Genomic DNA, 15,099 nt, shown 5'->3' with positions numbered 1-15,099 from the left:
TCGAAGTGGTGGCGTGGTGTTGTAGAAGCCTGGGTCCGAAGTTGTGGACCACCCTTGATACGGTCAAGAGGGCGTTAGTGGTGTTGTAGAAGCCTGGGTCCGAAGTTGTGGACCACCCTTGATACGGTCAAGAGGGCGTTAGTGGTGTTGTAGAAGACTGGGTCCGAAGTTGTGGACCACCCTTGATACGGTCAAGAGGGCGTTACTTCAAACTGGAACTGCATGGGTTGGCTGACTCTGACCCATTGACAGGGAACGCCCTTAATGGGTGGCATGTGATTTGATCTTGAGGTTTTTATGACCCACCATAACATCAAAGGAAGAAAGCGGGACGCTTGGACGCCCTCAATGGGGTGGCCTGAATGGCTGACGTTTGCTGTTCAAGCCTCCGTATGCTTGTATTGGGGTGGCCTGAGGGGTCTACTGTTCAAGCCTTCTAGATATGGTACAGATTTCCATGGGAAATCTGGGGGTGGCAATGTAACGAAGTGGAACCTTAGAATGTAACGAAGCGGAGCCTTGGGACACCTGGGATCGAGACGGGACAGGATTTACAAGAGGAATTGCCGCAGCCGGCTTTTGCAGTCTTGACTGTAGCGGGAGAGTCCTTGTGTGTGGGCTGTCCACCACCTAAAGGGAGAGATGTCGTGTTGAAGGTGTGCAGGGTTCTGGTTTGTGGCAAGGTGATGGAAGTGTGTGCGGTTCTGGATGATGGTTCGGGGCGAACTGTTTTGTTACGCACAGTTGCCGGGCAGGTCGGATTGAGGGATCAACCTGGGGAGTTGCGTGTCAGAATCATGAGAGATCTTCAAGTTTTGCACGGGGTGGCGGTAACTTCCGAGGTATCTCCTGCCGCACAGCCAAACCAAGTCAATAATATTGAGGGAGCATTTATCACCAAATAGTTTGGATTGTGAGCATGCTCGCCAAATAGTTTGGATTGTGAGCATACACAGATCGTCAGCAGACTAATGGAGAGATATTAACATCTTCGAGGGTTTCCCTTGCTGGATAACTATCAGGCCTGGCCTGTTAGAACTTATCCGAAAGAAAGGAAAATTGTTCGAGTCTTCTGGATACGGTATAGATTTCAACGTGAAATCTGGGGTGGCTGTAACGAAGACTCTGACTAGGACGTTGGGCTATATGACATATGACATGTCTAGTATGACAATCCCTATATTTGGCCCGAGCCGACCTAGTGCTGATATCAGATAGATGTGGTAGAACCATATATGGATAGATCTAACTGGCTTAGTCATCGTGACAAGCATAGTCGGAGAGTATATAACAAGGGTTGGCTTCAGGGAGAATTAGAAGTCGAAGCATCCTTTTTATAAGTTCTAACCGGACACAACTGCGGTGGGTTCTAACCTAAGTAATCAGCAATACAGCCTTGAGCTATTTTATAATAGGTGATGCAGTCGAATATCAGCAGAAACTATAACACAGATCTAAGATGGAGAGTAACGGATTATTAATGTAGTAATATAGTCAGAATATAAATACATACATTTATCCTGATTTCACTGCAGACAAACAATAATTTAACAGATTCCTGAAAATGTTTTGATTTATGTTCCAAAAGGCAAGGAAGCAGTTACACTTCCATTACACACATTGAACTAAGGGCTGACAGTTGAATGCATAAGCGTTTACGCAACCATTTTAAGTAGGCAATCAGTCATCTTTAGTAGACTACATTTTTAAGATAAACTTTAGAATGACGCACAAAAACAAAAAAACCCTGTTCTGTTTCAGGTATATAATGAGCAAAACAAATAGCAAATGTACAGTCATTCAATTATGACATATCATTTTTAATTGAATAGTGAATGACCCAGGCCTGATCCTAAATCACAACAGTCCGTATGAACACATCAGACCAGGGTCTGAGTCTGACCCAGTCAGAACCTTTTACCACCATATTGAGGTCGTTTCATCTCCACAGCATTAACAATATAAACTTTACTTAATGTATACATTATCTATAAATAAATATGCATATACTGGTCTTGTAACCATCAGTCCTCTAAAATCAACCCATTTTGGCCAATTCTGATGTTTTTGATTACGTTTATATTCTGCCTTACCAAGAGCAGTTGGGTGGTGCAGTGGTAATGTTCCTGCCCACCACCACTGCCCATGTTTGGAGGGAAGCCGGGTGGGGGCTCCTCGCTGGCAGGCGAGTCAGTAGGATACATACAACAACAGTGACAACACACAAATGTGTGGGGAGAAATCAACTGGCAAAACAACTACATTTGGGGAGAAAAAAAAGCAAAGAATTCTGCTTTACGGGTCGGGAACCCAGAATTACAGCAAATGTTATGCGCCGATTGGCACAGTTCAACTTTGTGTGTCCTTTTTAGCCACCTGTTACTTCTCATCCACCATGTCTAGTTGTCTACGGATGTGGTCTCTGAACTTCCTGAACATTTTTATCAAAATTATTAAACACGATCACCAATTAAAATGTCTTTGTTGCTAATTGTGCCAATCATTGACATCTTTAGCCATTGCCTCTGATTATATTGTGCCTCTAACTATGATCTTGACATATGGAAATGGCACAATGTTTTGGCTGATGAACCTTGTGCTATGGTGATGAGATGAGGGCAAGGTGCAAAAGCTGACCAAATAGGACATTTTAACACTCCGAACGCCCAGGACGAAGTTCTTTGTCCTTTCTATTAGTAACGCCCGTCGCCCAGGACGAAGTATTGTCCAAAAGACGAAGTTTATTGATACGAGAACAGATCGCATGGCTGTATAGCCCAGGCGCGCCTCCTGGGCTCTCCTCGGTGATGCGCAAGAGTGAGACGTCATCGAAAAAAAATCATTGTGAAACCTCAAATCACATTATTTGTTTAATTTCGATTAATTGTGCAGCCCTCGCCTACCTGTAACTGAAATTCTAGAAACTACACCAAATTCAAGTTTAAAATGTGTTTTGCAAATTGACTTGGGTGTACATTGAAGTGGGTAAAGTGACATTCACACATTCAGACCTGACTGCTTGCCCTCCTGTGCATTAATCTTATCTCCCGTCAGTACCATCTCCATAGCCAGTGATTTCCCCACAGCATGGGTGAGTCGCTGAGTACCACCTGGTACACACTAGGTTGAAAACTGTATACCAATATAAAGGGTTCATGACCGCCGGGCACATAAAACATCTGCACAATTCAGAATTGAAAACAGAACTTATTTTTGAGTGATTACTGACTTGAAGATAATGTTTTCTCTTGGGTGACTTTTTAAAGGTTTTAAAGCTTTGATCTGTCGGCAAAGGGGCTGAAGTGTGCCAGGTGTCCTGAGGGTCCTGACACCGTTTTCTGCCCCACGAAGGGAGGGACTTTCACCCTATAGCTTTAGACCGCGACGGAGGGGCGCTGTCTCAGGCGAACTTGAGCCGAGAGACACCACCAAGCGAGCGAGTCGCCATGTCGAACATTGCGAATTTCGCTTGAGCCGACTCAGAGCCGTCCGAGTTGTAGTAAATCCTCGTCCCCCCCTACAATGAACACAGCGGAGCGCTCCCTACCCCACTGACGGCCCGTCTCGACCCAATCACAAGCCGCGGCTCTCCTTCCAGCCCCTCTCTTCACGGGGCAGAAAACGGGGCCGCGGCCTGGCGTTCTTGTCCGTATCCCCTCCAGCTTTAGCCCTGTAACCTGGCCAGTCCGTCGGCGTACTGGAACTCATCGCTGTTCTCGTACTCTAGCATGTCCAGGGCCACCTCGCAGCTCTCCTTGACCACGCGCTCCCCGTCGCCGCAGTACCGCTGCAGCACGGTGATGCAGTCGTCTCGGCCGATGGAGCCCAGCGCCTCGGCCGCCTCGTGGCGGACCATGGGGCTTTCGCCGGAACGCTCCAGCGCGGCCTGCAGCGCGGGGATGGCGGCCGGGTGCTGCATCTGGCCCAGGACGTAACCGATCTCATGGCGGAACAGAGCGCTGGAGCACTGCAGACCTAATGGGAGACAAAAGAAAAGTGCTGCTTCAGCAGTGACCTTTTCATGTTTCACGTGGGTAAACGAGGTACACAACCGTTTCACCAGACAGTATAGCAGATGTGAGCCCTCCTGCTTTTAAAAGTAAAGTGGGCAAAGGTTCATTTACTTACAGTACATAGGAGACACACAGTGGAACGACCTCGAAACCAGTGTCAAACTGACAACCAATCTGAGGTCTTTTAAACAGCAGACAAAGGCATGTCTATTAGAAAAGGTTCCCCTATAGAGGGTTATTTGTATAGGATAGATAAGGGAGCTCTTCATGATGTAATGTATATGTTACGTCATGGACTGTCTTGTGAAAATCCTCGAAATGCTGTAACCATTTGGTTTTGAATGCTTTAAAAAAAAAACTTAGATGGTTAAACAAAGACATATTGATATATAAGGAGACGGATTATATACATAAATGTATTGCAAAATTAAAGAAATGAATTGAGCACGTTTCATAAAAATACTCAAAGATCCAAACCTTCAATCTTTTTTCTTTAATACAAATTTTTATCCCATTTTTGTAACCCATTTTTTCACCCGGTGCCAATTGCCTAAAGCTGTAATCCTGAGTGGTAATTTCCCTCTGCCAACGTGGGGAGAGCCCAGAACTGAGCTCATGCTTCCTACAAAGCATAAGGAGTGAGCAGGCCGCTTCTTATCACCTGACAGGGGGGAGTTTCCCCGGTTGGACGTAGCGCGTGAAAAGAACACGTTATTCCAACCAGTTCCTTTCCCCCTCCATCAGGCACCCCGGCTGACCCGGGGGAGGCAAACCTTCAATCTTTAACGCATGTGCTCTTTTAAAGTCTAAAAGTGTTTGTGGAATTCTGTGCTACTTAAAAATACCATCTTACCATCTCCCAGTGCCAGCACTGCCTCTTCGCTGCCGAGGTTACGCAGAGCGAACATGGCTCTGTAACGTTCAAAGAGCGGAAGACTCTCGTCCAGCAGGGAGTCTCTCAGCTCCGGGGTGCTCTTCCTGGCGGCGGGCGGGGCGGGGTCAACGGAGCAGTATGGGTTAGGGTCTGTGACATCATCACCCGCCTCCTGCTTCTCTGCTCCACTCTGGAGCCACTCCAACCGACGAACAGCCAGCTGGCACGTCTCTGCCACCTACCGGTTAGGAGCAGAAAATATACTGTTACGGGTTTTTCACAACAGCCGTAGCCAGCCATAGTAGTATTACATACTGTACTGTGCCCCCTACATTAATCCTATGTGGGAACAAACACGATACAGAACTTCTGCATAAAGGAGGCCAACGTGTGAATGACTATCCACTATGCGTTGGCTATTTTTGCATCCAGCAATGTTATGAATTCCATGTACAGTAAGAGGCTAAAGAGAGAGGCTGCAAAATCAATTTCCTTATTTCTCTTCCTCCATGTGAGGAGGAAGGGGTTTTACCATAGAGTATATAAAAGGATATAGACTGAACTGGCGCGAAGCTCCACCCCCCAGCTATTCATGTCAGTGGAAGTTGCTCAGTGGCGTTTTGAAGCACCCGGAAGACTGCCGGAAGTACCGTCTCAGAACGTCTACTTCCGCATTTGACCACCAAATTTTGGTGGTCAAATGCGGAAGTGCAACCGAGCGCTCAATGTTAAAGCCCAGCTGCACAGGGTTTCCCGGTCATGAATCCACGGGTCCGCCTGTAGTCCCTCCTCCTACCACTAGGGCCCAGAGCTTCAACGTTGAATAGCCTCACTGGCCCCTTGGGTTTTACTGTGTATTTCAGTAAGTCACAAAATTTGGCAGACACCATGACAGTAACCTGACTCCGCCAGATGGGGCAGTAGCGAGTACACAGTAACCTGTGTACTCTCTACTGCCCCATCTGGCGGAGTCAGGTTACCATGGCAGACCCTCTGAAAGGAGTTTTCAGAACCGATCCCACTTGGCATCACACCGAGCTGTACTTAAGAACTATGCAAAGGCTTTATATTATGATATTACATCTTTGCAACCTAGCGGATGGGTGGTGAACAGTATATAATTTTTCACAGGTTCTTATAGCAGACAGTGGTGGTGATGGTGACAAGTTCAGCAAATTAAGATAATGTCCCTGTGGCGAATGGTACATTATTGATTGATATGTTTATTGACAATGCTTTCATGTACAAAAAAATGCACATAGTTATACATCACTATCAAAAGGATAAATGCAAGAAAGCCAACGGCGTATTTCCATTGCAGTCCCTTAGTTACATATATTTATTATAATTTAAACTAAAGCAATATATCACTGTTGTCTAACCTAACCTTGGTATGTCCCAATGATGTGATGAGTTGTCTATAAAAAGTGTGGGAGAACTTTCCTCAAGGTATTAAAAGTCTCACACTGATAAGCTCCCCAGCAGGGTTTCCCTCATAATCATTAGGTTAAGTAGTTTTGGATTACCAATACAAACAGCTCCTACTATACCACTGTACAGTATGAGGAAATATAGTGCATTTAAATGACGACAACCGACAGGTTTCTGGAAGTCACACCAAATTGATATTTGAACCATAAAACTATATGTTTTATGGTTAGTTGACCAGTCTATAGTAGTCCCCTCCATTTTCCCCTCTACACTATATACTGTATCCTCGCCTCAAACAGCTAATCTACATCTAATCCTTGTATTTTTGAGGGGCGCTAGCCCCTCAGGTTTAATGTTTGTTTTTAGTTCAATGTTTGTTTTAAAAACGCCATTGACAATGAAGAGAGAATTTACGTCATCTTGTCCCTAACACAAACATTAAATGCCATTAAAGATGGAGTGCCACAATTTTTGTATTTCCAGTTTTTCATGTGTCTATGAGGTGACAGTACTTCATTAGACATCCTGGAGTCGTTTTTATGTGCAATGGTGTATTAACTTTGTATTTAGGGTTTCTTCCTGGAGGCTGAATCCTTGACAGTCAAACGGGCCAAAGAAATAAACGGTAATATAGTGACATCACACTATCAGCCCCTCCCCTAATCCCTCCCCCTTTATCATATAACTACAGCTGTGGGTGCGGCATCAGTTCAGGTGGATCACCACCCATCACCACCCACCAGGCAAACCAGGCATACTTAATGAACTGGTGGGCGTGTCCACATAAAAGCATGATTTTAACAAATACTGTACACTTTTTGGAAAAAGTTCTTCCTCCTTATATTATAATAATACCTGATGATCATGTTTTAGGGTGGAAAAAAATCGTGGCACTCCATCTTTAACAATAAAGAGAATTTAATGTTTGTGTTAGCACCGTTTGTTTTACATCAGCATTACATCACCTAATCAACATGAGTTAGACTTTAATATAGCTCCCCTCACTTCACACCGGTGTGATTTTCATTTTTAATGTTCGCTACAGAATATGGACATTAGGGTTCATGTGGTTAAAGGTTAGGGTTTATGATTTAAGAAGTGAGCCAGGGGGACATTCCTACCTCTATGACAGGGTCCTATAAGAAGTGGGCCAAGGGGACATTCCTACCTCTATGACAGGGTCCCATAAGAAGTGGGCCAAGGGGACATTCCTACCTCTATGACAGGGTCCCGACTGTATTCTTTGAGCAGGTCCAGAACCTCAGGTTCACCAATTGCTCCCAGCGCCTCGCCTAGAGAGAGACACACACACAAGTTTTAATACTCATCTGTTCCAAATAAGATGAACCCTAAAGGCTCACACATACTCCAGTTTTTAGGTGATAACATACTCACCGCGGTGGTTGGGAAAACTACATGGCGACACTGAGCCGCTCACCCTAGCACATCTCTCTGTTTTTACTAAAACTACAACATGACGTCACTGAGCTGCGGTGATAAGAGACTCACCGCAGCACACCTCATGTTGTAGTTTTAGTAAAAACTACAACAGGACGTCACTGAGCCACGGTGATAAGTGGCTCACCGCAGCCACCGCTGTGGTTAGGTTATCAAGTGAAGTCTGGAGTATGTGTCCCGCTTTACAGTGACAATAGCAGAGCCACAAGCTTGCAACAAGCTGTGAGCTTATAGATCAGCACATTTTCAGCAAAGAGATTTGGTGCAGTGGGAGAAACTGAAGGTACCGTGTACTGTATACTATAGGGTTGAAATAAACAAGGTGTGCATTGGCACTGCCCTCACAATTCAATTAGATTATGATTCACCAGGTAACGATTCGATTCACATTGTTCTATATTACTGCACAACATGGCAATTTTTTCATCAGTCAATACAAGCAGTCTGATATACTTTTATTTAGAATTAGATTATATATAATATTATATACTGTACAGTATTATTATATTATATATAATTATATTTAGGCTTTGATTATGTCACATTGCTGCATTGCAGAATGGTTGAATTATATAATTATTTTTGACACCACTAAACAAGATGACTTGAATAGTCACAAAAATGAGAACCTAACCTCGCTCCATCTTAGACCATATTCTGGCTTCATATTTCAGTAGTTGTACCTACCTGCCTCATGCCTGACCATGGGCTCTTGCTGTGTGTCTTTTAGGACGGTGATCAGCGAAGGTATGGCCCTTTTGTCCTGCATCTGTCCCAGACAGTAAGCCAGCTCGTGTTTCAACAGAGCAGAGTCATCAGCGAATGCTTTGCTGATCCACTCTATGGCTTCAGCACCTAACAGAGTTCAGGAGTAAAAAGATAAGTTACGCTAAAGCTCTATCCAGATTAATGAATTAATCATCATTTTGTAACTTCATCATTAATCACAATGTTTTTGTTTATTGAGGTTTGGCTTTATAGATGGAAATGTGGCCTTTACTGTGTGTTCCCTTAATTTTTAGACCAGTCATGTAGTCCGTTACAAAATACATTTGTAAACATTTCAAAAATAATACTGACATTTTTAGCTTGGGGCCCTTGGACTTTTGCTGAGTGGCCCCTGAGCCATCTTAAGTAATGTTTCTGTTCCCTTAACAATTCTGCTCTCCATCCAACAGCTGATAAGTCCCACTGAATGCAATGTACTACCCTTGTTTTTTTTGCAACATGTTGTGACTTGTGAGCTTGTAGATCAGCCATTTCCGAATATCCCAAGTAAAAAATTGGGTTAAAGTGGTTAAACTGATTTTGAAGATACATATTAATTTGGCTGTGGACCCTCATCAGGGACCCCGTGAGCGGGGAGAACCACTTTTTTTAAAAGCACTTTGGATAAAAGCTGCTATGGAAATGTATACAATTAAGATTTAAATTATACAACACACGGATTGAATGAGTAAAAATGATGAACAATTGCAAATGTAGTTTACCTCCCAAGTTCCTCAGAGTGAACAGTGCTCTGAAGCGTCGGGTCAGGTCCTCTCCTGGTGCCACCAGGACCTGTCCAACTGCTGCGATCTGATCAACACTGGCCATGCCTGCGTGGGACAGAGATGCAATTGACCCATTTAGACCCGACACCAGATTCTACAACTGTCTTCTAAATCATGAGTTTTCTGAAAAACCCATGTTTCTATGTCAGTGGTTCTCAAACATTTTGTCAAGGATCCCCAAAAATATATGTAATTGCCCGACAATCCCCATCCGAAAATATGTTGTTCCAGGGACCCACCCAGAAGGAAAGATTTGAGTTTAAAACGTTCGCTCTGAAAGATTATATTCAAAAGATTTGTGCCACATTTTCACGATTTTTCAAAAATAGCAGATCTACAAGCTCGGCACCGAGTGCCACGCTATGAGCTTGTAGATCTGCTATTTTTCAATAGCTTAACACTCCCAACGCGGATCGCGTATCAATACGTTATCAATTAATCAAACGTCGGGTGCGGATCACGTATCAATACGTTTCAATCACTTTTTTATAGAATACTTTCATTCATCTTTTTACCCACCCGGACAATGAAGAACCATCGCCCTATCATTGCTGCTTACTCCCGCTCACGTGATCAGAAAAAAAAACAAAAAACAAAAACCCCCCTCCCCTCCTGAAAACAGGAGGGCTGGCCGCTTTACGTGTAGAAGCCAGTTGAACGCTGAACGGAACGCTGCCTATTGCCTAAACACATATGCACCAGATCGGCATTGCAATGCATAACATCTGCAACACACATGGACAGATGCATGTTTCCTTCTTCATACTGTAGCGACCAAACGATCCCCGAGCCTACAATACTACGAACAATAACCACCGTATCGAGGGGCCGCCACGACAAGACAGTGTTCCGTTGGTGGATCACGTATCGCCATGCAGAGCCGTCATAATCGGAGATCGCTCAGACGTGTGATTGTAACGCTTTTTTATTCATTATAATTGTAGTGATAAGACCGCAATGAACGCGTCGGGGACGTAATCGACCCGGGTGTAATGTATAACGAACTTTTCCGCGACCTAAACCGTGGTGTTGTCATCTGTGGAAGTCATTTTTTCCTTCTCGTCGACATCACAGCCGGGTGACGCTTTTTTCCCCCTCCATCGCCCCCAAGCTGCATGCCCATAGCCTGGCTTGGCCAGCCTCATAGCGGGGATTCACTGAAGATTCTTCCCCGGAGGAAACATCAGTGAACCCTCGCTATGAGTCTGGCCGTGCCAGGCTAGCATGCCCAGGCATGTTCCCCTACACTAGCTTGAAAAACAAAATCAGCTGATGACAACGCGTCTCGCCGTTATACTATAGTTCTGAACCGAACGGTGGAATGGGACTTTTTATAGCCGTACGGATCAAGACTTTTGCTGCCCAATGTGCCCATGACCCCCCCCCCCAATGTTACTGCGATCAAAACAATGAAAGCAGTGAGATAGATTAGGCGAGGCGGCAATCATCATCAAAAAGAAAGCATAGTTATGAAGGTTTATAGTCAGACATTGACAGGCAGATATAACAATAAACACAATAAATATGCTATACATCCTATACATCGAATGAAAGCCCTGAATGTGTACTTTTACGAGGAAAATAGTAAACATTGATCCCATGTACAGTTTGTCATAAATTGGATACTGGGTGGATGCACATTGCGCCCACCAGATATAACTGCAGAGAAGACATGGACCCGAACTCAATATTCACAAAATAAGGCCTATAGCGACATATAAATACTATATACCGTATGAAACAGAAGACTCTCTGCTTTCATAAGGAAAAAAATTGTACTGTAATAATAAAAAAATCACACCCCTGTGAAGTGAGCAGTGCAACTCTACTTCTCTACTTATTCACTACAGCTCGCTATATACGGACTGAGGCAGAAAGTCATGTAAACCTTTTATTTACAGTTTGGTCTGTAAACTTCTACTGTAATAATAAAAATCACACCCCTGTGAAGTGAGCGTTGCAACTGTTCTGTACTTATTCACTACAGCTCGCTATATACGGACTGAGGCAGAAAGTCATGTAAACCTTTTATTTACAGTTTGGTCTGTAAACTTCTACTGTAATAATAAAAATCACACCCCTGTGAAGTGAGCGGTGCAACTGTTCTCTACAGTTGCACCGCGCAACTATAAAGAACAGTTGCACCGCTCACTTCACAGGGGTGTGATTTTTATTATTACAGTAGAAGTTTACAGACCAAACTGTAAATAAAAGGTTTACATGACTTTCTGTCTCAGTCCGTATATAGCGAGCTGTAGTGAATAAGTACAGAACAGTTGCAACGCTCACTTCACAGGGGTGTGATTTTTATTATTACAGTAGAAGTTTACAGACCAAACTGTAAATAAAAGGTTTACATGACTTTCTGCCTCAGTCCGTATATAGCGAGCTGTAGTGAATAAGTAGAGAAGTAGAGTTGCACTGCTCACTTCACAGGGGTGTGATTTTTTTATTATTACAGTACAATTTTTTTCCTTATGAAAGCAGAGAGTCTTCTGTTTCATACGGTATATAGTATTTATATGTCGCTATAGGCCTTATTTTGTGAATATTGAGGAGTTCACGTCCATGTCTTCTCTGAAGTTATCTGGTGGGCACAAGCTGCATTCAATAACCAATTACTGTCTAACTGTAGATGGGATCAATGTTTACTGTTTTCCTCGTAAAAGTACACATTCAGGGCTTTCATTCGGTGTATAGGATGTATAGGATATTTATTGGGTTCAATTTTATATCTGCCTGTCAATGTCTCTGACTTTAAACCATCCATAACTCTGCTCGCTGTTCAAGATAACCACTTCCAGGCAAATGCAGGTGTTGCAAAAAGGTCAATATCTCCAGAATGGAACATGGTAAAATCAAAATGTATTTTTTTAATTGAAGTGGACAAGTTCAGCTTTCTTTTGATGTAGGCGTGTGATTCTCGCTATAAGAGAACATTTTACTGTGGGCCCCCGAACAAGGCCTTTGTGCAATGTTAAACGGCAGCAACATCCAAATAGGCCTGTTGAGATCTTGCAGCAATCAAAGTGTTAAGCATAACATAATGCTTAAAACACCAAAAGGGGTTCCCCCCCTGAATGGGTTAAAGCAGTGGGTTTCAACCTTTTTCATATCAAGGCCCATTATTTATTTGGCATTTGATCCACGGACCATCGTTTGATGAGATTTAGCCTCTCGGACCCAAAACAAAATAATGTTTTGTTATCGTTGGATAAGATTTTGTCCACAATTCCATGCTGTTGGCAAACGTTGATCAAAATAATAATTCTTCTACATTGTCAAATTGTGTAAATTAAACTTCTTGTAAATTAAGTAGAGCAGATGTTTAACAATAATTTAACTCTTGAGAGCGTAAATTCAAAACCAAATGGACCCGTATGGGTCGATTTGGTTTCATTTTACACACACAAGGGTCCATTTGGTTACCAACTCTCCATCATTTAGCTGGTGACCACCTGGAACCCCCTCAAGGACCACTGGTGGTCCCCGGACCACTGGTTGAAAACCACTGAACTAAAGTGTAGTCTCTCAAACCAACAGTGGTGGGTGGAAAAAGTACTCACATTTATTTATTTTGTCACATGCTTTAGCTGTCCAACTCCCATTTTAGCACGTACAGCTTGTCAGTTTTTATTTTTATTACACTCCGTTATTACATTCTGTTCTTCAAAGGAATGCATTTCTTGTCAGAAAGCATAACTTGCTTTTGCCAGAAGGAACTCGAGTGCATTCATTAATACTGTAGGCATACTTGAGTTCAATGAGGTTTCATTTCAAAATGTCAGAAATGACATTAAGAGAAATGTATGCTTAAATTAGAAGCTTATCTGAATGTAAACCTACAGTATCTCCGATATGTTTGGTTAGCACTTCCCTTTGTTTACAAAATGTTTCTCTCTCTCTCTCTTTCAAGTAAAAGTATCAATACTACAATGTAGAAATACTCAGTTAAAAGTCTGGAATTCAATTCATTTTTTTTATTTTCCAAAGTATAAAAATCTTTTGAACACAGCACGCATTGTGAGCTTGTAGATCGGCCATTTTCAAATGGCCAAAATGAAGTGGTTAAAACTTAATGTATTTGTGTAATAATCCAAATCTACAAAGTAACCTACCAGTAGTAACCAACGTTTTCAAATAAATGTAGTGGAGTAAAAGTACAATATTTTGGATCTGAGATGTAGTGGAGTAGAAGTAAAAGTATTGGAAACTGCAAATACTCCATACTACATAGGCCTACCACTCATTTTCAACATTGTACTATGTCATTAATATACCTTTGAGCTGTTGTGTGGAAATAATTTAAAAAAAATCATTAATATAGAGAGTATGCGCATGCTTAAAGTGAATGGCACATCGAGTGGCAAATCGAGTGGCAAAGCAACAGGCAAAGTGAGTTTAACATTGTTTAATGCAATCAGATATGACTTTTCTGTGTGGATGTATGGGCTGTCAATGATGATGATGTCACGCGCATGCCCTCTATTGTGAATCACATCTTGATGATGTCATCAAGATGTGATTCACAATGTTAATGATTTTTTTCAGACCTCCAGTTCTAGGAAACACAGAATGGGGGGATTTTTTTTTAATTATTTCCAGCAGCTCAAGGATAGCCTATATTAATGACATAGTAAAATGTTGACAATGAGTGACATGCCCCTAAAGTAGTAACTGTACTTACAGTAGTTACTTTCCACCACCACTGTTACAGTCCCAGAATCAGGTTATCTTGCTAAAAAGTCATCTGACATCCAAGGAGGAATGTGATGCAATTTTCGGAAGCACAGCTATACAGCACAGACAGACTACCTTTAATAGTAACAATCAAGAGAACTTGGAAGTGTATTCGGATTAGCAATCGAATTAAAAATAAATAAAACAATTCCCTTTCAAGCCAACGCTCAGGACCAGGTTAGGTCTTGTAAATGTGTCTTTACTCTTTAGTATCGCAGCTAATAACTTTTACAAATATTATATTTGACATAATGTGAATGATTGGCATCACTTAAATTCCCTGTTGATAATATCCATGATGCCACACTGGTGGTCACCTCACCATCCATCCATCCATCCATCCACTTATGGCTAGCCCACGTTGCTAGCAAGCTAGGCTAACGCTATTTCTGCCATCTCAAATTAGTTGGTGGTTAAGCGTCTCCGGATATAGAATAAAGACAACAATTAAAGTAAAACACTCAAAGGTTACCATAATGTCACTATACGTACTGTACTCACTTGACGTGGTTGAATCAGGACTTTACTTCATCTTCTTCCAGACAGTGTCAAAAGTGCTCCACTTGTTCCACTTCTTCCAGCTGTTTGACAATACAGTAACCATGATGCACGTGCTTCCTACAACAACGTAGTCACCCCTTCATAATAAAAGCTCCCCATTGTATGATAATAATAGTATACCATCACTATGGCCTGCACACGCTTTCCACGGATCGGGTTGGTACCGTCCGTACGGGTGATGATACCGTTAATAAGTTAACACTGCAGCCAGGCGCACACTTATAATAACCATTATTGTGTTTGTTACGGGTAATCTTCTAAACTTTAAAAGGGAAGCGCGGACATACAGTAGGCCTATAATAGGTTACGGTAATGGGTGCTACCTACCGGTAATTAAATTTGACAAGAGTTTGGATTCGACACTATTCAATTTCCATAGAGTTATTATATGAATTATTTACTTATACCCGATATGTCCAGACTCAGAGCCATAGAGACAGAGTTACGACATTGAGGGGGCAGAAAACAG

The 15,099-nt window shown here is 42.6% G+C and overlaps 1 protein-coding gene across 2 annotated transcripts; it reads right to left on the bottom strand.

Annotated features, from left to right (window-relative positions):
* Positions 1 to 1,555: 1,555 nt before the first annotated feature.
* Positions 1,556 to 14,694, bottom strand: LOC306926527 (deoxyhypusine hydroxylase-like). 2 transcript variants are annotated; one of them, XM_079505877.1, is made up of 6 exons: positions 14,571 to 14,694; positions 9,267 to 9,374; positions 8,464 to 8,631; positions 7,534 to 7,610; positions 4,867 to 5,125; positions 1,556 to 3,975 (listed from the first exon to the last, which is right to left on the bottom strand). In XM_079505877.1, exons 2-6 carry the CDS (start codon positions 9,370 to 9,372, stop codon positions 3,665 to 3,667), a joined length of 921 nt encoding a protein of 306 aa, XP_079362003.1. In that variant the 5' UTR covers positions 9,373 to 9,374; positions 14,571 to 14,694; the 3' UTR covers positions 1,556 to 3,664. The 2 variants fall into 2 exon arrangements, with proteins under 2 accessions (XP_079362003.1, XP_079362004.1); XM_079505878.1 differs by having other exon boundaries at positions 14,562 to 14,665.
* Between the last annotated feature and the right edge of the window lie 405 nt (positions 14,695 to 15,099).

The sequence above is a fragment of the Electrona antarctica genome, assembly GCF_951216825.1.
Source record: "Electrona antarctica genome assembly, chromosome: 7".
Taxonomy (NCBI): Eukaryota; Metazoa; Chordata; class Actinopteri; order Myctophiformes; family Myctophidae; genus Electrona; species Electrona antarctica.
The sequence above is the reverse complement of the archived record's forward strand: the minus strand, read 5'-3'. Positions and strand labels throughout refer to the sequence as shown.